The sequence below is a fragment of the Colletotrichum phormii genome, assembly GCF_030913505.1.
Source record: "Colletotrichum phormii strain CBS 102054 chromosome Unknown BDP81scaffold_11, whole genome shotgun sequence".
NCBI lineage: Eukaryota > Fungi > Ascomycota > Sordariomycetes > Glomerellales > Glomerellaceae > Colletotrichum > Colletotrichum phormii.
This window is the reverse complement of record NW_026851453.1, coordinates 196,649-218,275: the sequence shown is the minus strand read 5'-3', so window position 1 is coordinate 218,275 and position 21,627 is coordinate 196,649. Positions and strand designations below refer to the sequence as shown.

At 53.8% G+C, this 21,627-nt stretch overlaps 7 protein-coding genes across 7 annotated transcripts; 3 read left to right on the top strand and 4 right to left on the bottom strand.

Moving 5' to 3' along the window:
- Positions 1-925: 925 nt before the first annotated feature.
- On the bottom strand, positions 926-1,729 carry BDP81DRAFT_428818 (adenine phosphoribosyltransferase). Its single transcript, XM_060590461.1, has one exon. The coding sequence runs from the start codon at positions 1,548-1,550 to the stop codon at positions 1,020-1,022; it is 531 nt and encodes a 176-aa protein (XP_060444589.1). The 5' UTR covers positions 1,551-1,729; the 3' UTR covers positions 926-1,019.
- A 4,436-nt stretch (positions 1,730-6,165) lies between these two features.
- Positions 6,166-7,124, top strand: BDP81DRAFT_31989 (uncharacterized protein). The gene has a single exon (XM_060584477.1). It carries the CDS (start codon positions 6,303-6,305, stop codon positions 6,780-6,782), a length of 480 nt encoding a protein of 159 aa, XP_060444588.1. The 5' UTR covers positions 6,166-6,302; the 3' UTR covers positions 6,783-7,124.
- Positions 7,125-7,602: 478 nt separating this feature from the next.
- On the bottom strand, positions 7,603-9,652 carry BDP81DRAFT_461361 (uncharacterized protein; the record flags this gene model as incomplete). Its single annotated transcript, XM_060593758.1, has 4 exons — positions 7,603-8,179; positions 8,239-8,892; positions 8,956-9,179; positions 9,263-9,652. The coding sequence occupies 4 exons, from the start codon at positions 9,650-9,652 to the stop codon at positions 7,603-7,605; spliced, it is 1,845 nt and encodes a 614-aa protein (XP_060444587.1).
- Positions 9,653-10,219: 567 nt separating this feature from the next.
- BDP81DRAFT_428810 (Pex12 amino terminal region-domain-containing protein) lies at positions 10,220-11,941 on the bottom strand. The gene has a single exon (XM_060590460.1). It carries the CDS (start codon positions 11,860-11,862, stop codon positions 10,447-10,449), a length of 1,416 nt encoding a protein of 471 aa, XP_060444586.1. The 5' UTR covers positions 11,863-11,941; the 3' UTR covers positions 10,220-10,446.
- A 1,979-nt stretch (positions 11,942-13,920) lies between these two features.
- On the top strand, positions 13,921-15,832 carry BDP81DRAFT_461359 (uncharacterized protein; the record flags this gene model as incomplete). The annotated part of the gene is made up of 3 exons (XM_060593757.1): positions 13,921-14,856; positions 14,905-15,188; positions 15,247-15,832. 3 exons carry the CDS (start codon positions 13,921-13,923, stop codon positions 15,830-15,832), a joined length of 1,806 nt encoding a protein of 601 aa, XP_060444585.1.
- Positions 15,833-16,565: 733 nt separating this feature from the next.
- BDP81DRAFT_320360 (importin-beta domain-containing protein) lies at positions 16,566-19,748 on the top strand (the record flags this gene model as incomplete). The annotated part of the gene is made up of 2 exons (XM_060584519.1): positions 16,566-16,730; positions 16,791-19,748. The coding sequence occupies 2 exons, from the start codon at positions 16,566-16,568 to the stop codon at positions 19,746-19,748; spliced, it is 3,123 nt and encodes a 1,040-aa protein (XP_060444584.1).
- A 188-nt stretch (positions 19,749-19,936) lies between these two features.
- On the bottom strand, positions 19,937-21,462 carry BDP81DRAFT_31943 (zinc-binding dehydrogenase). Its single transcript, XM_060584435.1, has 3 exons — positions 21,251-21,462; positions 21,046-21,184; positions 19,937-20,960 (listed from the first exon to the last, which is right to left on the bottom strand). Exons 1-3 carry the CDS (start codon positions 21,281-21,283, stop codon positions 20,125-20,127), a joined length of 1,008 nt encoding a protein of 335 aa, XP_060444583.1. The 5' UTR covers positions 21,284-21,462; the 3' UTR covers positions 19,937-20,124.
- Positions 21,463-21,627: the final 165 nt, after the last annotated feature.

The window sequence follows — 21,627 nt, the reverse complement described above, 5'->3', positions numbered from 1 at the left end:
GATCTTGGAATGAAGTCGGGTGGGTAAAAGTCCTGCTCTGAACCTCTTTCCTGACCATCCATTCAAGTGTATCGGGATACTAGAGGCGAGGTAGGTGATGCCATCACCAAAATTTCTAGCAGCTGTTACAATTTCGATGTGACTCACAAAGCTTCCTGGTGTCGCTCTCATCTTTCCAGTCTAGCTTGCATGAGTTGCTGCACAAACCTACAGTTCCTCCTGATCCGGACGAATCCACCTCGACTTATACGACCCCGCGAAATGGCTGCCGCAATGTCTCAGACATGCATGTCAAGCATCCGGATGAGAATGCACCTTCAAGAGTACCTATCAGCGACTTCGAGGCTAAAGTCTTGGGACACATTGGCGAGATCGATGCTGGTGTTTGCTCATCATTATATTCAAGGGCGCTCGTGTTGTTAAGAACTCGAACGCGCCCGTCGACTGCGGATTCGAGTCCGAGTCTTTTTTCATCTCATATCGTCTATATGTGTCATCTCTCCAATCAGTTTGCCATCCCACTTTTTGTAACCCAAAACGCCGGCGCGATGTCACCCTTTCGCGCGTGTCCTTGTGTAAAGGGACCGAGGTAGATCATGTTCAAAGGAAAACGACCACGTTTCGTTGACCTTGATACCTCGGTTGGCATCACGGCCAATCATCCCACGGCAGGTATCTATGTACTTTCGAGAGCTGAGGCCGTGCCAAGTTGAATCGGAGACAACAGCCCGCCCATCAAAAATATGTGCTGATCACCGGGCTTGTATGCAAGGCCCATGTGGCTCACTCCCGTAGTGTACTTTATGCGTCTTCGAGGAGGATGACGGTCTTGGTGTCGCCGAGCTTCTCACGGCCGTTCAGGCCGGGAATCTCCAAGATGAAGAGGTAGCCGACGATCTCGCCGCCGAGCTGCTTGATGAGGTCGGCCGCAGCCTTCGCGGAACCACCTGCTTCGTGTTAGTGGACCTGTGGAATGCATCGTTGGAGGAAAGGTGCGCATTGCAGCACAGAACATGCAACTAACCAGTAGCAATGATGTCGTCGACGACCAGAACCTTCTGGCCAGGCTTGATAGCATCCTGCTGCATCTGGAAGAAGTCGGAGCCGTACTCCTTCTGGTACTCGGCGGTAACGCACGGGCCGGGCAGCTTGCCCTGCTTGCGCACAGGAGCGAAGCCGGTGCCGAGACGGAGAGCCATGCCGGGGCCGAAAAGGAAACCACGGGCGTCGAGACCGACAATCACGTCGGGAAGAGTCGGGAAACCCTCCTTGACCTGCAACTCAAGGGCGTCGCCGAGAGTCTGGTGAACGGTGGGGTCGAGGAAGAGGGGCATGATGTCGACAAAGTCGATGCCCTTGATGGGGAAATCGGCAAAGTGACGCAGAGCGCCCGTGAGCTTCACCTTCCCACTGGCGAGTTCGGAGGGGGCGGCGGAGGCGGCGGCGGGCTGTCGTCCCTGGGCATCTTGAGGGTGGACGGGATGGGCGGCCAAAGGGTTGATTGTAGCCGCAGAGGCGTCGTTTGAGAGGGGGAGTTGTTCGGAGGACATTGTGAAGAGAGGAGGAGGGAGGAACAGGCGGGTTAAGAAGGTCTTCTGGGCGGGTTGGAAAGTAATGATATGAGTCTGTATCTAGGTTGGCAGAAGAAACTTTTGGGGTCGGATCCCGGAGAATAGACTGAGTGTGAGCGAGAGAGGAGGGGTGTGGGACGTGAACAAGCGGCAGGTGGTAAAAACGACGGTAAGGTTAGGTTGGCACGTTGGCAAGGTAGGCAAGGTAGACAAGGTGCTGAGGGTACGTGGAGATTGTATTGGAGCTGCTAAGACTACGGAGTTACTAGGTACCGGTTCCTTATTCTGACCGAGGGGTTATGGAGGGGTGAGGAGGTGTGCGTGTGTCCAGTGTGTGTGTGTGTGTGTGTACCCGTCGGGACTGAACTGAGGTGTGTGAGAAAAGAGTGTGGGAAAGAGAATGGCAGGCTAGTCCAGCTCGGCTCGCCGGGGGTGGAGAGTGAGACAAGGCATGAAATCACGAAAGCAGGCTGGCAGACGGCGTGCAGAAAGGTCAATAGGTACAGAGTAATAACTATGTATGTCCAGGGGTCGTGAAGGTACGGAGCAGCAGAGGCGGGAAGAGATAAATAAGGGAGAGAAAAAATCTACTAGGTAGCGTAGACTCCGGAGAGTGGTGAGAGTGAACGCACGCCATCGATTAGCAAAGTGGAGAGTTGTGATACGGGTAGGGTGTCACTACGTGTGGTGCGAAGTGGGCAGGTCGATTCCAACTTGTCCAAGAGTGGTCCGTCGCGAAAATGACAGCGATGAGGGTACATGGCCAAGCTGATCCAAGGCTTGATAGGAAAAGCTCATTTAAGGCGCTTCGGGATATGCCTAGATAGGATGGCGAGCCTCCATTAACTTTGCTTTTCCTTTGTCTCTCCCGAGCCCTGCCTTTCCATGCTCTCTCTCTGCCCTTTCATTGACGCCCAACTTGGGAAGCCCATTGTATTGAAACATATGGCTCATGAGATTTCACGTTGAGCCGGAGATAGAGAGGTGCCGTGGGATCCGCAGATAAACGGCCAAAAGGTTCTTGGAAACGCTTGATTCCTTTCTGGGCTGTTTCTCGTCTCTCAGGTCGCGCGATATCGTATCTGGCTGTAATAGCAAATGGTAAGCCGGCAACGGTGCAGGTGGGATGTGGGATGTCTTTCAGCCAAAATTGCCCCTCCATCGCAGCAACGACCCCTCCATATCCGAAGGCAGGGGACCTTGGACCGTGGACGAACGGACCAGGGAGCGAAGAAGCAGCACCCCACCATGCCACCACCTCCGAGAAAGGGACCGTGACACAAGCTGTCTCTGTCTCACCCTCGCCAGGCAGCTCAGCACAAACGCAAGGAAGCCTCTGGATGTTGCATGGCACACTATCATCCGAGTTGTGAATTAGCGATAGCCGATTCCCTTGTCTTCTCCTTCTTGCTGTGGCCTCTTCCCTCGTCGAGAGAAGCGACCGAACGTGGGCCCGGTGCGCATAGTAATCATGTCACCGCCTGAAGGGTGTGAGCTGGTTTTCGGTGGTGCAGCTTCGTCAAGCGCCGCAGGGAAACCTGCCTAGGTAGGCTGCAGGTCGACGACATGAACTTTCGTTGTGAAAGTGGTTTGCTCTGAGGGACGAAGTACGGAGTACCAGAACCAGAGGACATTTAGCCTCGAACCAGGGCCCTTGTCTTTTCCCTGTCCGACACCGATGAGGAGGAGCGCAGCGATGAATGGCGAATGTGGTGCAGTGTCCTGCATGCACGTGTAGGTGGTACAAACATGCCGTGCTATTTCATCACTGCAATCCCCGTACGGATAGCGCGAAGCAGAGCAGGCACGGTAGGCTGTTCGAATAACCCGGAGGGCTGTCAACGGCTCGGTTGTAAAGACCGCAAGCGCCATAGCGATATTGCGGCGACGAGAATTGCACTGGTGTCGATTTCGGTGTGAATTATTATGCTAGCTTCCAGGTTGGTTATTGAAGCTTGAAGTAAGGAAGTATGACGGCTCCCTTGACGGCCCCCACCGCTACAGTTCTGGACTCCTGAAGACCCGATGATACCGGAAACATCTCAGCTCGTTTCAAACATCCGAATTACTGTGGTTTGGGTGAACATGTCAAGGGTGTATAACAGGAAGCACGACTGTGGTGATGTGGGGCAGAAGAGCTGACGATATGGCAAAGGAGGTTGAGACGCACCTCACGCAGCGGAACTACAGCGGAGAACAGTGAAACAGAAGACAAGGCCGAGACACCGCGAGATAAGTAGGGAAAGTACATCATCGGTAGCAATCGTGAGGTGTTGACTTGCACAAGGTAGGAACGTTCTTGCCTATCTCCTCAGGCCAAGGTCTCTTGGGTACCTGCCTTACAAGATTATCCTCATTCATGGCAAGCGGGAACTACCTACCTCAAAGCTGATGGGCTCCTTCCTGCTCCATTTGGTCTCGAGGCAAGTAGTCACTGTGTTAGGTTGTTACCAATAATTACTTTAACCCAAGGTACGAACACCATGGCTGCAATCTGCTCCACCCACTTTCTGAGGTAGAACAAACCATCTCTGCTCCTATTTTGCTTCTAGATGCATTCGGCCCATGCATTCGGCCCATGCATTACTCTCTTCCCGCAAAGCCAATCATTGAGTACAGACATGACAAAGTCAAACCGATGTCTTGGCTGTGGTCCTTGGACCACCGATTTCCATCCTCTCCAGCCACAACTCCATGTACCTATGTCTGTACGGCAGTCGAAACATTGTTACCTGCCATATCCGTATGAGCACAATTATACGGCTGCTCGAAAGATCATTTTGCTCAGGTCCATCAATGCTCAAACCTGGGCCAAACCGGAACGATCAAGCTACTACGGCAGATGTTCAGGACTACTCCTACGTGCTACGCCTGCACCCATACTTGTATCTGTACTTACTTATTGCTTCCATATGTTGAGGGCTTACATCTAACAGCCCACTTGTCCGGTAGCTGTCTGACAGGCAACATGCTTCCTCGTTCACATACGGTCTTCGGCCATCAGCAGCAATAGGGGTCCTGCCGCTCTGTCATTCCGTCAATTATCAACTTCCACCCCACCCATTACGTCGAGAGGTCTCGCCCCTCCACTAGGTATTCCCATCGATCCAAAAACGTTCCGAGAGACTGACAGACCACCGCCGCAATATTCTGCTATCACTTCGCATTGAGTCACGGCCGCGGCCAGGGTGGCCGTCGAATCACACTCCAAAGATCCCCTGTGAACGACCTGTGCCCCCGCGCCCTCGACAGGCGACGAGCCGTCTCACTTGGGATAACCCGTTGAACTCAAGCGCCAGCATATTGAGCTCCCAGCAGCCGCCGACTCATCCCACTACCACACCATAATGTCGACCATGCACGAATCCTGCCAAACAAGACTCGACACCTCAGTGAACCAATACATAGAACCAAGGTATCCGTTTACCTATGTCTGTCTATACTAGGACATGCGAAGGACTCGGTTCTGTCATGGACGGGTCCATCTTCTTGGCAACCCCATCAGATTCCGTCCGAATGTTTCGAGACCATCTTATCCGATCATTTCCGCCCAGCCGCCCGTTATCCTGGAACTTTCCTTTCCGATTCCCAGCATGTCACTGATGGCCCAGTCTGGAACTCGAGCTTGCATCTTCCCTCCATCAGCTTCTGAAGATCTTCATCCGTCTTTTCGCCCAAGCTTGGGAAAAAGCTTGTGAACAGTGTACCTGGTCGATGAGGTCGGTATCGCAAACGCTGCTACCGTATTCTCCACCGCATCAATACACTAGCAGCCCATCCTACAGTCGTCCGATTCCGATATAGATGCCAAGTGGTAAACTACCTTATAACATCCAAAGAAATCACTGCCTATAACCACAATACATGCACAGACATGTAGCGTCCCATCCCAGGTCGGAAGCCATTCCGCCAGACACTTTTAAGCAGTGCCACCCCTGGCGCTTCTGCTGAGTGGCCGAAACCAACATCTTTTTTGTCATCGATTTACCATCGGGCCCCCTTGGAGCCAAGGACGAGACGCGGCCTCCCCACGGACGGTGGGACTCGATTTCATCGGGCGGCTCGAACGGAGATGCCAGCCGCTGTACCTTGTTGTCCTTGCCAGGCAGCGTTCTCTCCTTAAGCCCTTTGGAACTTAGGTGCCTCCGCAGAATGCCGAAGGATAATTGCCTTTCCCAACGAAACACCAATGGATTCGCTCGGTCAGCCGGGAGTCATCGTGAATTGCTTGCAACACACCAACACTATGAGTCGGAAACAAGCTGTGGAAGCACTTCCTATGCGAGCCGGGGAATATCGTAGCCGCAATAAGAGACGGGAAGCTTCACATGTCCGGGGCCAGCGGCGACCAAGATTGGGTGCATTAGCGGCGTCCAAAACGCTCCGGCACAGGGGGAAACGGACCCGTCGACGCAACCTCCCGGGAGCAGGTTTTCTTAACCGGACGCCTTATTGACGGCCTCTCTTCTTTCCGTTTGGCCTTGGAGAAGCTTGATGATGCCGTACCTCCGGCGCCGCTAGCGGGTAGTCGGTGCCAATGAGTCAGTCTTCCATGGCCGACCATCGAGCGACCTAATCCTCACCGCTACTGTCTGCGTCTGGTATCATTGGCTCCATGATCTGAAGAAAGAAGGAAAAGGTCCTAAGAAAAAATATGCAACTGTGGGTAACTATTTGCTGACGTCGCTCAACTTTTTGGGGGGAAGATGCAGCCAGAGACTATCCGGGTCGATGTCCTATTCGTGCCAGGTGGCATTGGTATCTATGATAGGTGTTGGTCGGCTGCAATCAGCCCCCATTCCAACTCGTCCGGGGAAAGCGGCTGCCCATGGACCAGTTCTGCGCGCTGATGATGTTTTTTGCTTTGCCCCCTTTCCTCGTGCTGCCTGCCAGTCAGGCAATGTCATCGTCCGCTTACACCGTCGTGGCCGGCCCTACCCAAAGTGGAATGAAGCTCGCGCTCGGGTTCCATGGATCAACACTCTTCAGGGACCGCTCAGCGGCTTCACTCTTGTAAGTGGGCACGGGCGAGCCGCACCAGAGCTTGACCGAGTCGCCGTGCTCGGGATGAAGAGGGTGTCAACCGCGTGTCATGGCTCAAAGGCGGAAAGGAGAGGAGAGGAGAGGAGAGGTGGTGGTGGTAGGACGGCATCATGCAGGTGGCCGATTTCAGTTTGCAACGGCGCCAGTAAAATTCCCAGACAACCTTGAGAGACAAGAAGCAGACTGCGCGACTGAGGTGCTCTGGCAGTATCACGTTTTCTCTTTTCCCGACTTTACAACGATTAGGCAGGCACCTTACTCTGTAAAGACAGCAGATGTCTTTCTGCAGATGATGTGCATTTGCCAAGGGGGTTCATGTCAAGTCACCAAAGTGATTCCTATCAAGTCGTCTAACATGATCTTCATTACTTCTCTACGTATTAACATTGAATCTCTCTCTTCATCCGCCCCCCAAAAAAAAAAAAAGTTGAATTGAATCTTTCGTAACAATCATGCCAAGCAGGGAGAGTTTATGAGTTTGGTATCTCTAATCTAATGAAACGTGGAAAACATGAGCGAGCATGGGGGTATTAAAAAAAGGGGAAGGGGGGTATCTTTCTTTCGTTCTTTGTCCTTTCCGCACCCAATAGCCAAGAAGCAGACGCGGCAAGAACTGGAAAAAACGAGAACGACATGTATGCTTATGCGAAAGAGAAAAGGAAAGAAAAAAGTTGTTCGTTGTCCATCCAGAAAGAAAAGTTCGTAAACCTGTTCGTTCTTATCGCTTGATGCTGAAAGAGAAAAGAGTAACCCAGGATGACGTGTTACACACCCAGGTACAAGGGGGCCTATCTTGCCCGGAGAAGATGAAACCGCTCAATAACCTTTGATAACGCCTTATGAACGGGGAGAAGACAGTTTGATGCGATGGTGATAAGATAGGGTGGCATCGGCATGTATGAGCCGAAGAGAGAGCCAGCGGATACCCGGGACGAGGTCGAGTCGAGGGAGTTGCATTCGAATGCTTCTTTTGTTCTCCCCCTTTCCATCAGTGGAATTGCAGCCGAATAATGGAGAAGAACATGTTTTGCAGAACGTGGAACATGACAGCCACGCTCGTCGGGAGCAGCTCCGGCCACACAGCGAGGTCGAGCTTGCCCTCCATACCGACGTCGACGCCAAAGAACCAGCTAATGAGCCCGCGGACGATGACAGAGGCGACAAGCTCGCAGGCCCAGGTGACGGACGAGGCCCAAAAGGTGAGTCGAAAGTCGTAGTCGTAGTCGTCGCCCGTCACCTTGCCGTCAAAGGCAAAGTACGGGTAAACGTCCTTATTGGGTCCGAAATGCAAGACCAGCACGCTGCCGAGGAAGGCGGCCATGGAGACGTTCTCGGCGAGGAAGCGGATGAAGACGTTGCGGGTGCAGACTTTTTGGTACGAGGCGTAGGACTGGTCCGTGAAGTTGAGGGCGACGGTGATGCGGTGGTAGAGGCGAGACATTGTGAGCGGGGTGAGGATGATGAGGGTGCTGCTCGAGAGGATTTGGAGGTAGATGAACTGCTCTGGGGAGCGGAGGCGCGCGTATAGAGCGCGGACGTAGGTTTGGTACGTGAGCATGAAGTATCTGGATGATCGGTGTTAGTCAATGTTGAATCACTTTTTGCCCAGACAAGGAGTACTCACAGTTTGAAGACCCAGCTCAGGGGGTAGCTCCCCACTCGTTCGCCCTCGCGGATACCCAGAAGCCAGCCCGTGAGAGCGTCAAGAAGGTGCACCGTGATGATCCAGCTATAGACGTACACAATGGTCTCCAAGTTGTTGTGAGGCAGCGTCCGCAAGTAAATCTCGGCGTAGGCCTCTCCTATCACATACGCCATGAGCCCGACGAAAAGGGCCAGGCAGAACCAGATGAAGCGGACGAAGCTGGCGGGCAGCCACCTACGGCGCATCCTAACGCCGCCCATGTTGCGAGACTGCTCGGCGGCGATCTGGAGGGTCGCGTCCGGGTCGAAGGAGTCGCTGCTGAGATTCAGCCGCCGGCGGTTATCGCGACGGGGAATGCTCCCTTCGGCCTCGCCCGTCCACCAGGACGTGGTGAAGATGCGTTGGGTCTCGGAGAGTGACTGGCGCAGCTTCAGGTGGCGCTGGGAGGTGAGGAGGATGCAGAAGGCGATGGCGACCGGCATAGCCATGACGATGAAGGTCCAGGAGATCCAGGCCGTGTTGTGGGCGGTGAGGAAGCGCGTCTCTGGGACCAGGTAGACGGGGATCGGGACTGCTATTGAGATTAGGGCGATGATGGACATGGTGATAGGAAAGCCAAAAGACTGCGGCCACCTATGTTTGTGTAAGTAACTTTGTATAAGCGCTCCTGAGGAGCGTGAAAGGGGTCCAACATACCAGTTCAAGCTGTACAAGTTAAAGACCTTGGTGATCCATATCAGGGCCGTGATGTTGTAGAAACCGTAGTACACGAAGAGAAAGAACCAAAAGTTGATCTGTACTCTTGCTTCTCCGTGGCCAGGTATCTTACGTCCAGACCCTGGCACTGGATCACTTCGATCATCGTCGTCCTCGCCAGGAAAGGAGTACTTTGGAAACGGTATCGCGCACCATGCAATAGCCTAGGTTTCCCTCCCGTGTTAGTCCCAATGACCTCCAATCTTCGATCCACCCCGTTTTGAAGGGTACCAAGTTACCAACATACCAGTACTGCAGGCATCAACACCAACACTCCATATCGACTCCACCACACGTCGACAACGCCCTTGACGGCACTCTGCTTCGGTTCGACCCAGACGTTGGAGATCTTGCGCCAGGTGCGCGCCCACGTGCCCAACTCCTCCCAGTCGCCGCCCCTAGCAGCGTCATTATCATGGTTCTCGAGCCCCGAGGCAGACAGAAGCGCGCCGTAGCCAACGTATACGCTCCCGCGGTTATTAGACGTGAACAAGCCGAGGGTGCTGGAGCGGCGGCGGCGGCCGGGGACGTCGGATCGCGGGGGCACGGCGCGGAAACGGCCCAGCAGAGGGGAGGCGTCGCTCGTGAGGCGGGTGCGGGACTCGTTGCCTTGGGTGAATTGGAAGAAGCTCGGCATCGCTTGGATTTGTGAGGTTCGGTAGGTAAGGTAGGTCTCCTATCTTTGCGACATTTGGGGTGTGGTGTTGTTGTTTTGTTTCTTCGGCTTGCGGGAAAGACTTGTGGTGTGCTTTTTCTTGGTTTGGAACCTCGTTTCAACGCGCTTCTATGATCTTTGGTGAGAGGTGGTTGCAACCCGAACTCTGGAATACGCTGCTGTCTCGAGAACGCTGCACTGAATTACACAAATGCACGACGCGGATCTCGAAGGTGTGTTTGGGCGTCGAAAGCTCGTGGTGTGAGGTGAAGGAATCCCGGACAACGGTCCAGTGTAAATTGGGATTTCAGTGCGCTTATGACGCTAAGGCCGCCATGTACCTGGGACGGTCCCTGAAATCTCGGTGGGCATGGCGGATCCAACGTCCTTGTGCAGCGGGCGCTAGCGCGCATTGGGCGGAGCATGGAGTGCGTTGGCAGTGGGGACCTCGGCCACGTTCTGCCCCCGATGCGCCCCCGGCCCCGGACGATGGCGTAGGGGGAGGACGGATTCATCACTCACTCGCATACCGAACGGAACCAGGGAGATGAGCTTGTAATGCGATGTTAAGAAGGCAAAGCATTGCATTCGGAACTCCATGGGTATTGGATTACTCTCGTATATCCATATGTATCTCTAAGGACTGACCAACTCCTTGCATATTGCGTGTGCTGTCCTCGGGTCATTAAGACGCTACTAAAAAAGTAGAAAACCTCGTCATGCTCGTGCTAAGTCTTGCAATATTGTACAACGTGATGATATGGTATATGACGTCTCTACTCGTCCTGGTCCATTGTCTCCTCAAATCCTTCTGAGTCGCCAGTATCCGTGTCGTCAGAATAGTCTCTATCTTGAGAAACATCAATAAACTCGGTGCTGTTCATGCCTTCGCCCTCTTCGCTGTCAGCGTTGCCCTCCGTGCCGGCTTCACTCTGGGCATCCTTGGCGTCATCTAAAAAGGCCACGACTTTGGCAGTTGGTGACTTCTTTGGTGGCTCTAAAACGTCGCCGCTCCATGGCTTGCACTCCTTGACAAGCTCACCACACTTGAGACACGTCCAACCCTCACCCTCTTCGCGCTCTAGACGAGTTGCAATGCAGACAAAGCAGTAGATGCAGCCGCAAGGAATGGTCTCGTAAGGGTTGGTGATATCGGTTTGGGATGAGCCGATAACACCACTTGATGCGGCTGCTGCCATGATCTCGGTTTCTGTGCTCGCAAGGGCGTTCTGGTCCTGATAGCAAATGGCGCATGTGCGTTCGGGCAAGAATCCCAATTCGCCATTGGCCGACTTATCTTCGTCTCCCTTTGTTGTGATGATCTCTTTCGTCTTGCGCCACGTCCTTGAAATCCACCTCCTCCACCGGTTGATGCCGACAAGCGGCAGTATGAATAGCAGAAACTCCGTGAAGGCGTGCCAAACAAGTTGTCGGTTGAGGTACTCAAAAGAGACCTCTCGGCTAACCTGACTGGTTGGTGGAGCCAGGCGCATTCGTAAGACTCTATCGAGGAGGGTGCGATATCTTCCCTGCAGTAAGAAGACGAGAAACGAAACAAAGGCTGCTCCAGCGTGGAGTGTCGTTATCCGGGATGTCAACCTTGACAGCCTTTGGATTCGAGGATTGGGCTCGTTGCTGTAACCATCGTCGTTTTCGAGTAACCAGTTCTCCCACTTCTCCCAGCCATATTTCCCAAATACGGTGGCTAATCCGTAAAGTGACTTCTGCCACCTAGATGGCGCAACAAGCACTGAGCCATCTTTGCGCGCATCCGTATATTTCAGGTTTTGTAGAGCTGCTCCATATGTCGCGTCGTTGTCCCAGACCGTTAACTTGAACAGGATGGCGCGGAGTGCAAGAAGGATCTCGGCAGACCAGTCGTCTTTCAGGTGGCCACCAGCGAAGTACTTCAGTGCATCGCCAACCTGGCCGCGGAGCAACTCCAACAATTCGTCATCTAGTAATTCTGCGTCGACTTGTCCGACTCTAAAGGCAGGGCGAGTGCCGTCTTGCGTTGATATCGAGTCCCATGCTGAACCGAGGCGACTGAAAGGGAACGGCAAACGATCAATTTGGGCGCGGGCGCGTGAGGTGTCGCGCTGGGCGGCGAGTCGTGCTGCGTTATCGGCTTCGCGGGCTTGTCGTCGTGCTGCCAGGCGCTGCTGCGCTTGCGCAAAGTTGATCGATGTCATCTGGGCGGCATTGGGTGGTGGAAGGTGGTGGTGAGGTGCAAATTGCCATGCATCACACCTCCTTTCCCCCAAGTGGCTGATGATAAGGTGAGGTCTGGCACTTCGAGAGTGGGTGAGTGGGAAGTGGAGGAAAAGCCGAGGTCCGCTATGCCCACCTGCATCGGCTACCACCAAGCCCGCTACCCAAGTCCCCGAGTTCCCTGCCTGCCGCGGCCGGGCTGGGGCCTGGAGAATTATTACCTGAGCCATAAGTGGCCTGAGCCGAGAATCGGCCGGCGGAGGCTGGAGCATCTGACGTACCGGGGTGCCCGTGCCATTACAGGTCCCCTGTCTTTCTTGTACGACCACTGAACCCCGACTTTTCTTACCAAAGCAACTCTACTTTGAGCAAGTTGGTTGTGGTCTTACAAACCACTATACATCTCTGTCATGCTGTTTGCTCTGCAGACGCGATGCAGAAGACAGGCTTACATCAGACGGTGTGTCACCAACCTGGACCCCTGTACAACCTCAGAGAGCGGGAGGTTAAGTGCGTGAGTGCTTGAGATGAACGCGCCTCAACCACCAACCCTTGCCGCCAAACTACCGCAGACAGTCTCCGCTTCTCTACCATAATACCTAAGGTAGCTGATGGTTGTCGACATGAACACGAACGGACATACCCGACACGCCATGCGCCATTCTATAGCACTGTGCTAAGACGGGGAGGTGACCCTTGCCTTACCCGCAGAGGCCATTACCATTACAGCTTTGGGGTGTGACAAGAGGGAGAGAAGAAGGGAATCTTGCATTCGATTCGTCAACGTCCGGCCACCCAGCTGCAGCATCAGGTCAAGCTTATGTTGTCTCGCGCTAACAACCCGTCTTCTCGGCTCTACAAATCTGAGGGGCTTGCAAGGCATTCTCAGGGCTTTCTTCGCTTGTCAGATTCTTGCCCTGTTGTCTCCAGTGGCTTGATATTACTTTGCATTGTTATGTTCAAGCCCATCTCTCAGACGCGGAGCTAATCTGACCGCCGGAGTTGAGCGAGGCCAATGACGCACATAATGGTTTGGCTGTGTTTGAACCCTTCATCACATGACGTTGATGGTAACGTTACTCGGCAACGAAAAGCCCGCTCAAGCTCAGTATGCACAGCGTCCCGGGCTCGACTTGACCGTACGGCACATGCCTTGAAAGCTCGATTGTCAAAGGCTACAGTCGACGAGGAATTCGCCTATCTTGACGAAGTCAATCTGTCTGTGGGCATCCTAGGTCTAGAGAGTAGAGAGCAGAGGCCGACCTCGTACCTTTCACTAGAAGCTTCCATCAACTATTGCTGCCTACCCAAACCTGCTTCAGATGCAGTGAGTGTCTATCTCCGGCCGGAGTCAATATCGGGGCAACTGCATACACCGGTCCTTAAGTCGACAGACGGGTAGAGCGGGAGGCTCAGACTAGACATCGTGCAGCAGACTTGCGAGGAACCCTAAACCTGCATGAAGGCATTCCTAATTCGGAAAAAGTGTACACCCTGAACATCCTCTGTCCAATCGACTGGGACGCAGGCATGGCTCAATAAGGCTTCGACGTAACCCGGCCCATACCTAACCTCTCACAGCGGTGCTTACCAAGATGCTTCTATTTTGACTTATCAGTCCAGAGTCACTCACTCACCGCGCTTTTTTGTGGCTCCAGCCCCAAGATCAGTATCCGAAGAGGCTCGGAGCATAGCAAAGTGGCGGGCGGCCCGGACAACCAGCGCGTATTGAGAACTACGGAACCATTTTCTGTTATGTCAACTCTCTTCACCCATCCTTTTCCCCAGTCGATGTCTTGCTTGCCCAGATTGGGTTGGTCAAGATGTGAACGTAACATTGAGGCATCCGGTTTATCGACAGGGGCAGAGACAGTTAAGGGTTCGTCCATCGTCAGTTGTCGGGGCACAGATTTACATAAACACCAGCAGCGGCTTCCTTGGACGATCTGAACACAGAGAAGTAATCTGGCATATGGAAGAAGATCAGGTCCTACTACACAACCAATCACGACGTCACACCACGCTCATTACGGCTCACGATGGAGCTCACACCAAACACCAGCCCAAGGGAAGCCAATAGCCCGGGGGATACGCAGCAACGTGCTGGAGCTGCCAAATCCAAAGCCACCATCAGAGCGTCTCTTGCCTGTGTGCCCTGTCGATCAAAGCACGTCAAGTGTGACTCAGCCTTGCCAACCTGCCTAAGATGCCGCTTAGAGGAGAAGATCTGCTACTACGCAAAGTCACGCCGAGGGATTCGGGATGCAAAGAAACGCAGCCTCATCAACGATCCTATTGGGCCTCCCTCCATCTCACCGGACACTCCAGTCTCCTTCCCATCTCCCGAGGTGGCGAGCTTCGATATCCCAATCAATGTAGTCGACAAGCTACCCTGTGGATGGTCTCTGGCCCGGAGCTCTCATCTTCCCGACTTGAATATCGCGTCACCGACTTCGCTCCTCTTCGATCTCTACTTCGCCAACTTCCACGACACCCATCCCTGGCTCCTACCCAGGAACCAGCTATTGAGCCGGATACGATCGAATCCTGGGCCTTTCCATTTTCTCACAAGCTGTATCACTTATGTGGGATCACTCTTCTCAAATGCTGTCTCGTCGGAGGAACTTCGAGAGAAAGCATTCAGTCTCGCAAGTGACAGCTTGCCGATGACTAGTTGGACAGTACAAGGCCTTCTCGTTCTCAGTGTTGCCGCTTTTGGCGAGGGTCGATTGGACTTGAGTGCAGGTTGGATGGACGCTGCGACTCAGATGGCTCTCGATCTTGGCATGCAAGACAAGTCGTTTGCAGGTGCCGCATCTGATCCTTTCGTCGCAGAGAGCTCACGTAGAACCTACTGGGCGCTGTACTGGCAAGGCAACATGCGAGCGATGCGCGAGGACTCGCCCACTTTCATGTTGTCCGGCATTGTTGCAACGACTGAACTTCCTTGTGAAGAGTGGGAATATCAGTCAGGGGTAAGTCACTATCAACATCAATCCAATATTGGTACTGACAAAGACCAGGAGATTCCACAACCGCTGTCCCTGAAGAAGTACAACGCAAGGGATCCTATGGATGAAAAGAGCTATTCATCATGGACGTATCTCATCGATCTGTGCCGGTTGAGCACAGAGTTGATACTCCCTATGCCAGCACTGCCACCAGCACTAGTGTCTAACACCATCGATAGAGCCGACTCCAGATTAGTCAATTGGCTCATCAGTCTACCTAAATGGAAACAACAGTTGGTAGACTCGGGAGGCGCAGTTGATATGGTTTTGTTCCACGCGATGGCCTACGCGCATAGGTGAGTCTGCTTCGTTGATAAAGTAGGTCAAGGCTTCGTCATACTAATCGAAAGACAGCTTGAGGATCAAGATGCAACTACCCATGGAAGCGTCAGGGTTTGGCATTCGGGACCTTCTCACACTTGGCCCGCTCTTCAAACCGCGCGACATGACCTTCCCTCGGGTGCCGCGATGCTCCGGCTCGCCTTACCCGTGGCTGGAATGTTCAACCGCCCTCCAAGCAGGCCTCTCAACCATTGGTCTCTTCAACTTCTCGCTACCACCAGCCCGGTACAGCCCGGCGTGTATCATCGGATTGAGAAGAGCTGCTCTCGCACTGCTTGATGCGAGAATATACGGAGGATCCGATTCGCCGGCTCTACGCGAAAAGCTTGATCTCTTGCTCGGCGTTCTCAAGGTTGCCGGAGAGATGTGGCCCATCGCAAGAAGCATTGGCAATGAAGTGAGCGATGTGTTGAGAGAGCTCAATGCAACCAGCAATCGTGATAACATCACTCAGTTGGATTCATGCATGGACGCTTTCATAACCGACATGTCAACATCTGGGGTAGCTCCAGATTCTGGAATGTTTCCGTTTCCTGAGCCAAGAACAGTGGAAGAGATGTTCAACTGGAGTGCTGGAATCATGAACATGAGATTGTGAGATGATGAGGCCGGTGGGATTACAGCTACTCCATCGAGGGCTTTCCCCGTAGAGGCCCAGCTTACACGTTAGTAAGAGGATCAAAAACTTTGGTAGTGATCGGATTGTTCGAGGTTGGTTCCCGTGTTGGTTTATTACAGCGCTTACTTTCAAACTGTATTTCACAACGAGCCTGTACTGTTTGAGTTTACCTCGTCTCGGTCTAAGAGTCATCTTGCCCTGGCCACGAACAGAAGCAAGTCGTATTTCATGCAACAGCCAAAACAAAGCTTGTGGTACAAATTCAAGTTGATATTTTGTTGTGAATGTAGTTGCATTGTGAGAAGCACATGCTCCTTCTCTTGGCCATGTGGGATGCCAATGTGCAGGTAACCTTATTTCGCCTTGTAAGGTAGGGTGGCGGCGTCGTCGTCACTCCTGAGAGAGAGTACGTCAGGGCGCTTAGAGTGACATCCTGCGCTTAGAGTGACATCCTGCGCTTTCCCAACAGCGAACAGCGCCCATGCTCCTCAAACGCCACACTAAGATACCCCGCGATGGACGGCCCTCTACGCCAGTGCCCCGCCACAGCGATAAGAGGGCCTGGCTCTAAATTTCCAACCGCTTCTTCGTGCCTCACGCCGCCTTCTCGAATACGAGAAATCAGCCTCTCGACAACAACTCCCCGAACTTCCTTTGGGACCGAAACGACTGCGGTATCGACGCCTTGGTCGCCCACCAAGAAGATCACAACATGAGCTTCGCGATCGAGGTGCCCGGCGATGCCAACCCCCTCAGCCTGCAGGAGCTCTGCCGCGTTCTCGAATCCGCGACTTCGGCCGACTATGCGCGCAGACAGGCCGCTGGGCAACAGCTGACATCATGGGAGACGGAGAAGGGATATTTCTCTTCACTTCAGGTATGTAATCTGCCCTTTTCCATAGAGTCGTAATGCAACTCCCTAACATCCTGTCTCTAGACTGTTTTCCTCGACAAGTCCCTTCCTCACGAGCTTCGATTCCTAGCCGTCATTCAGCTCAAGAACGGCATCGACAAGTACTGGCGCCTGCTCCCCCACGTCAAAGGCGGTCTGGACCCGGAAGAGAAGAATGTCGTCCGGCAACGCTTGTTTCAGGGCACGCTCGAAGAGGAGGAGACGGGACTTTCGCTGCACAACTCCCTTGTCACCGCCAAAGTCATTAGGATTGACTACCCGCAGCACTGGCCGGAGGCGCTCTCGCAAATCATTGGCCTAGTCAGGTCCTCAAAGAATGGCAACCAGCAACATCTCTACGGTGCTCTGCAGATCCTCCTTCGCGTTGTGAAGGAGCTTGGTACCGCTCGTCTCAGAAGATCCCAAACCGCCCTCCAGTCTGTCACCCCCGAAATGGTGTACTTGTTAGGAGAGATTTATACCGAAAAGTCAGCAGTCTGGGTTGATTATCTCACAAGTGGTCGTGGCGAGGAGAATGCGGCCGATGTGGCTATGCTCAACAGTCTCATCTCTCTCAAAACCATTCGACGGTTGCTCGTGGTAGGCTATGAGGCTCCTCACAACGACAAGACGGTCGAACAGTTTTGGACCGTGTCTCAAAATCACTTTGGCCAATTCCTTGGCTTTGTGAGCCACGACTCCCCGGTTCCGGCACCTTACCAAGATACGGTAGGAAAGCATCTCTTACAGTTTACAAAGCTGCATATCGATATGTCCGAGGCGCATCCCGCCAGTTTCGCCGTTCTACCGAATTCTTTACCCTTGGTCCACGCCTACTGGGATCTCGTAGCAAAGTTTGCCGAAGTTTTTGAAAAGTCAGGTGGCATTCGGCAGTCTTCCGGTGACTCGGGCCCGTCAGAGTCAAAGTCGAAGGTCGAGGGACCCTTGCTTGAAAGACTTGCGCTAAGGGGCCTGCTGCTGATGAGAGCATGCTTGAGGATTGCATTCTATCCCAAGCAAACGTTCAAGTTTCGAAGTGCCGAGGCTAAGAAGGACGAAAACGATGCTGTTGCGCTCATCAAACAAGAGCTCCTCAAGGATGATTTCGTGGTCCAAATGGCAAACATCATCATCACACATCTCTTCGTCTTCCGGAAGGCCGATCTCGACGCATGGGAGGAAGACCCCGAGGAATGGGAACAACAGGAACAGAGTGAGGGCAACGCCTACGAATGGGAAGTCCGCCCCTGCGCTGAGAAGCTCTTCCTTGACTTGCTTGTCAACTTCAAGGATCTTATGATACCACCTCTACTTTCTTACTTCCAAACCGCATCAAACTCACAGTCAGATATCGCTACGAAGGAAGCAGTGTATACGGCTATGGGTTTGGCTGCGCCCAACGTCATGAACGCCTTCGACTTTGACAGCCTCCTCGTCTCAACTGTCCTTCAAGATGCGCAGCAACAAGGCCCTCTGTACAAGGTTCTCCGCAGACGTATCGCGATCATGGTCAGCCAATGGGTTACGGTCAAGATTGCCGACAACAGTAGACCGCTCATCTACGAAATGTTCCGCCACTTCCTCAACCCCGCGGACCCGAACAACGATATCGTTGTCAGGATCACAGCCGCGCGTCAGCTGCGGTGGATCGTGGACGAGCTTGCCTTCAGCGCAGAGGCTTTCCTCCCCTATGCAGCCGATGTGCTCAACGAGCTCCTTCAGCTCATCCAAAATGTCGACGTGGACGAGACCAAGCTCGCCGTGCTGGAGTCTATGCGGATCTTGGTCACGAGACTGGAGAACTATGTCTCTCAGTTTGCAGACTTTATCATGTCAAGCCTGCCCAGTATCTGGGAAAACTCTGGAACGGAGGAGTACATGATCAAGCAAGCCATCATCGCTATCTTTGCTGCGCTGGTTATGTCCATGGGTAGCGACTCTCAGAGGTATCACCATTTGATGGTCCCGTTGTTGTCAGAGGCAGCTAAACCGGGCTCCGACCTGCACACGTACCTGATTGACGAGGCATTGGAGCTATGGAACTCTGTTCTCATGCAAAGCAACCCACCTTTATCCGCCGATATCATGAGCATCGCGGAATTATCACTTCCTCTCTTGGAGTATCAGACGGAGACTGCTGCCCAGGCATTGTCCGTGGTTGAGTCCTACATCCTACTCGGTACACAAGCTGTGATGGAAGATAGACTACGGCGTCCATTCTTAATCGCCCTGTCAGGCGTTCTCGATTCCAGGAGCCGAGAACAGGTCAGACTGGGCACTGTGTGCATTGAATACCTCATCCGGGCTGCCTCCGAGCTCGGTGGAACCCAGGTGATTATGCAGGATCTTCTCGAAATCGGTTTCTTGAAGAAGATTATGGAGGCTCTCCACGATGCTTGGGAAGCCCACCAGACGACCGGACCGAACAGGAAGGTTAGCAAGCTCAATACGATAACAGAACGCGACTACTTCGCACTTCTCTCGCGACTCCTCATCGCCGACCCAACACTTTTCGTCACAATGCTCACATCCTTTGGGCCCCTCGAACAGGTCTGGGCCTGGCTCAGCGGCGAGTGGTTCTCCCACCTCGACGGGCTGGATCATCTTCCTAGGCAGAAGCTGTCCCTCCTCGCCCTGGCGCGCCTGCTGGAGCTCCCACAGCCCATGCAGAACCTCACACTGAGCAAGTTGCAAGACTACTTCACGCTGTGGGTGGGCACCATTGCCGAGCTCCAGGACGGCACGACGGACGGCACCGACTCGCTCATCTGGGGCGAGCTCGAGTCCACGGACTACGATACGCCGAAGAGCATCAAGGAGACGGAGTTTGGCGCCAAGGACCCCATGCACACGATCAACGCCATGAGGTTCGTCAAGGAGAGGCTGCAGGATGTCGTACAGCGGTCTGGTGGCGAGCAGCAGTTTGAGCAAGAGTGGGCTGCCAATGTGGACAAGGATATTTTGCAGAAGTTTTGGTCGTTGACGCAGATCACGGGCGCATAGGGAGCGAGTGCAGCAGTTGCGTTTGCATGAGCTGGTCGTTGGACTGAGCTGTAATAGACGGGAAAACATGGGAATGATTATGATTTCATGATGAGGTTGTCAGATAGAGAGAAAGAGAGAGAGAGAGAGAGAGAGAGAGAGAGAGAGAGAGAGAGAGAGAGAGAGAGAGAGAGAGAGAGAGACGGGCTCTTGGCGCATCTCCTGGCAATGGCAAATGTGAATACAAGAACAATTGGAAGCACGACATTCGAAGTGCCTGTCTACAGAGTTGTGAACGACATTGAACACTTGCATATGTGACTGATCCAAAATGTCATCTAGATAGGCCTCGCTCTATTCGCCAAAAAAACCAACCGTCTCGCAACAACTTTGCTTTCTACAACTTGCTCTGACCGTCCTGCGGGATCTTGACAACGACCTTACCCCAAGTCCCCCGACTCCCCAAAGCAATAAGTGCATCTGGAATGCGCTCGAGCCCGACAAACTCCTCGTCGGTGAACTCCGTGCCGCGCAGCTTCCCCTCGGCGACGAGCTTCATGATGCCCTTCCACACCTCGACGACGGTCTCTTTCTCCTTGACGCCGTACTGGCCCCAAAAGATGCCGACAAGGCTGATGTTCTTGAGGAGCACCTTGTTCATGGCCACCTTCTCAATCTTGCCCGCCGCGAAGCCGATGATGAGGATGCGGCCGTTCCACGCCGTGCACTTGGTGCTGGCGTCGACCATGCCGACGGGGTCGTAGACGATGTCGACGCCGCGGCCACCCGGGGTGAGGGCCTTCACTTTGGCGGGCCAGTCGGCCTCGCGGTAGTCGACGACGTGGTCGGCGCCAAAGGCCTTGGCGACGTCGAGCTTGCGCGGGGTCGAGGCCGTGGCGATGACGGTGGCGCCAAAGGCCTTTGCGACTTGTACAGCGGCGAGGCCGACGCCTCCCGCGGCGGCGTGGACGAGGACGATGTCGCCCGGTTTCACGCCGGCGCGGACGACGAGGGCGCCGTAGGAGGTGGGCGCGGTGATGAAGAGGCCGGCGGCCTCGGTGTAGGACTGGCCGTCCGGGATGGCGAGGAGCTCCTTTTCGCGGGCGACGCACTGCGAGGCGAAGGCGCCTTGGGTGGCGCCGAAGACGCGGGCGCCGACGGGGTATTTTGCGTTTGAGGAGGGGGCTTTGAGGACGATGCCTGCGAATTCGCAGCCCGATGTCCAGGGGAAGGCTGGTTTGTTATGTCCCGTTAGTATTTCTTGGACTCGGATGTCCTCTGTTGTGGGCAGTGAGCTTTTGAAGAGGGAAGGCCGCACGAGGTTGAGTTTGGTATTTCCCTTGGATTTGGAGAATGTCGAAAAAATTGGCTGCCGTGGCGTGGACTTGGATGAGGTACTCGTCATCCTTCTTGGGGACGGGGTCTGGGAGGTCCGTCACGCGGAGCTCCTTGGGAGACTATTTGAAGCATCAGATTGGGTGCTCATTTCGTGAGAGTGGTTCGTGAACGCTGATGAAGCTCACCTTGACATATTCCTTGAGCTGAATGCCGCGCATTGTAACTGGCCGTCTAAGGTAGGTAAGTAAGATACTTGATTGAGATTAATTGAAGGCTAGGATATGAAGTAAAACTGGACGACGATGGTGTGTAATAAAGACTCCTGTATGAACCGGATGAGATGGAAGATGAATATATTGAGCTTGTATGAATCTAAGATTGAGGGTATGAGCTTTCGTTAGTCTCGATCTTCTCTACGTGTTGCTACCCCGGACCGGGGGTCTTGGAGACGCCGAGGAGGGGAGGAGCCGAGGCAACTTCTACGGCCCCTCGTTGGCTGGATTTGGGGCACTCTCGGTGTGTAAATTCCGGGGGATGTGGAGGGGGTTCGGTGAGCGACGGG

Excerpts from the sequence above, each read along its gene's own strand:
- BDP81DRAFT_428818 (XM_060590461.1), bottom strand. The coding sequence starts at position 1,550 with ATGTCCTCCGAACAACTCCCCCTCTCAAACGACGCCTCTGCGGCTACA.
- BDP81DRAFT_31989 (XM_060584477.1), top strand. The coding sequence starts at position 6,303 with ATGTCCTATTCGTGCCAGGTGGCATTGGTATCTATGATAGGTGTTGGT.
- BDP81DRAFT_428810 (XM_060590460.1), bottom strand. The coding sequence starts at position 11,862 with ATGACATCGATCAACTTTGCGCAAGCGCAGCAGCGCCTGGCAGCACGA.
- BDP81DRAFT_31943 (XM_060584435.1), bottom strand. The coding sequence starts at position 21,283 with ATGCGCGGCATTCAGCTCAAGGAATATGTCAAG. Across the intron at positions 21,185-21,250 it reads AGCTCAAGGAATATGTCAAG|TCTCCCAAGGAGCTCCGCGT; the intron begins GTGAGCTTCATC and ends TGCTTCAAATAG. Across the intron at positions 20,961-21,045 it reads GAAATACCAAACTCAACCTC|CCTTCCCCTGGACATCGGGC; the intron begins GTGCGGCCTTCC and ends ATAACAAACCAG.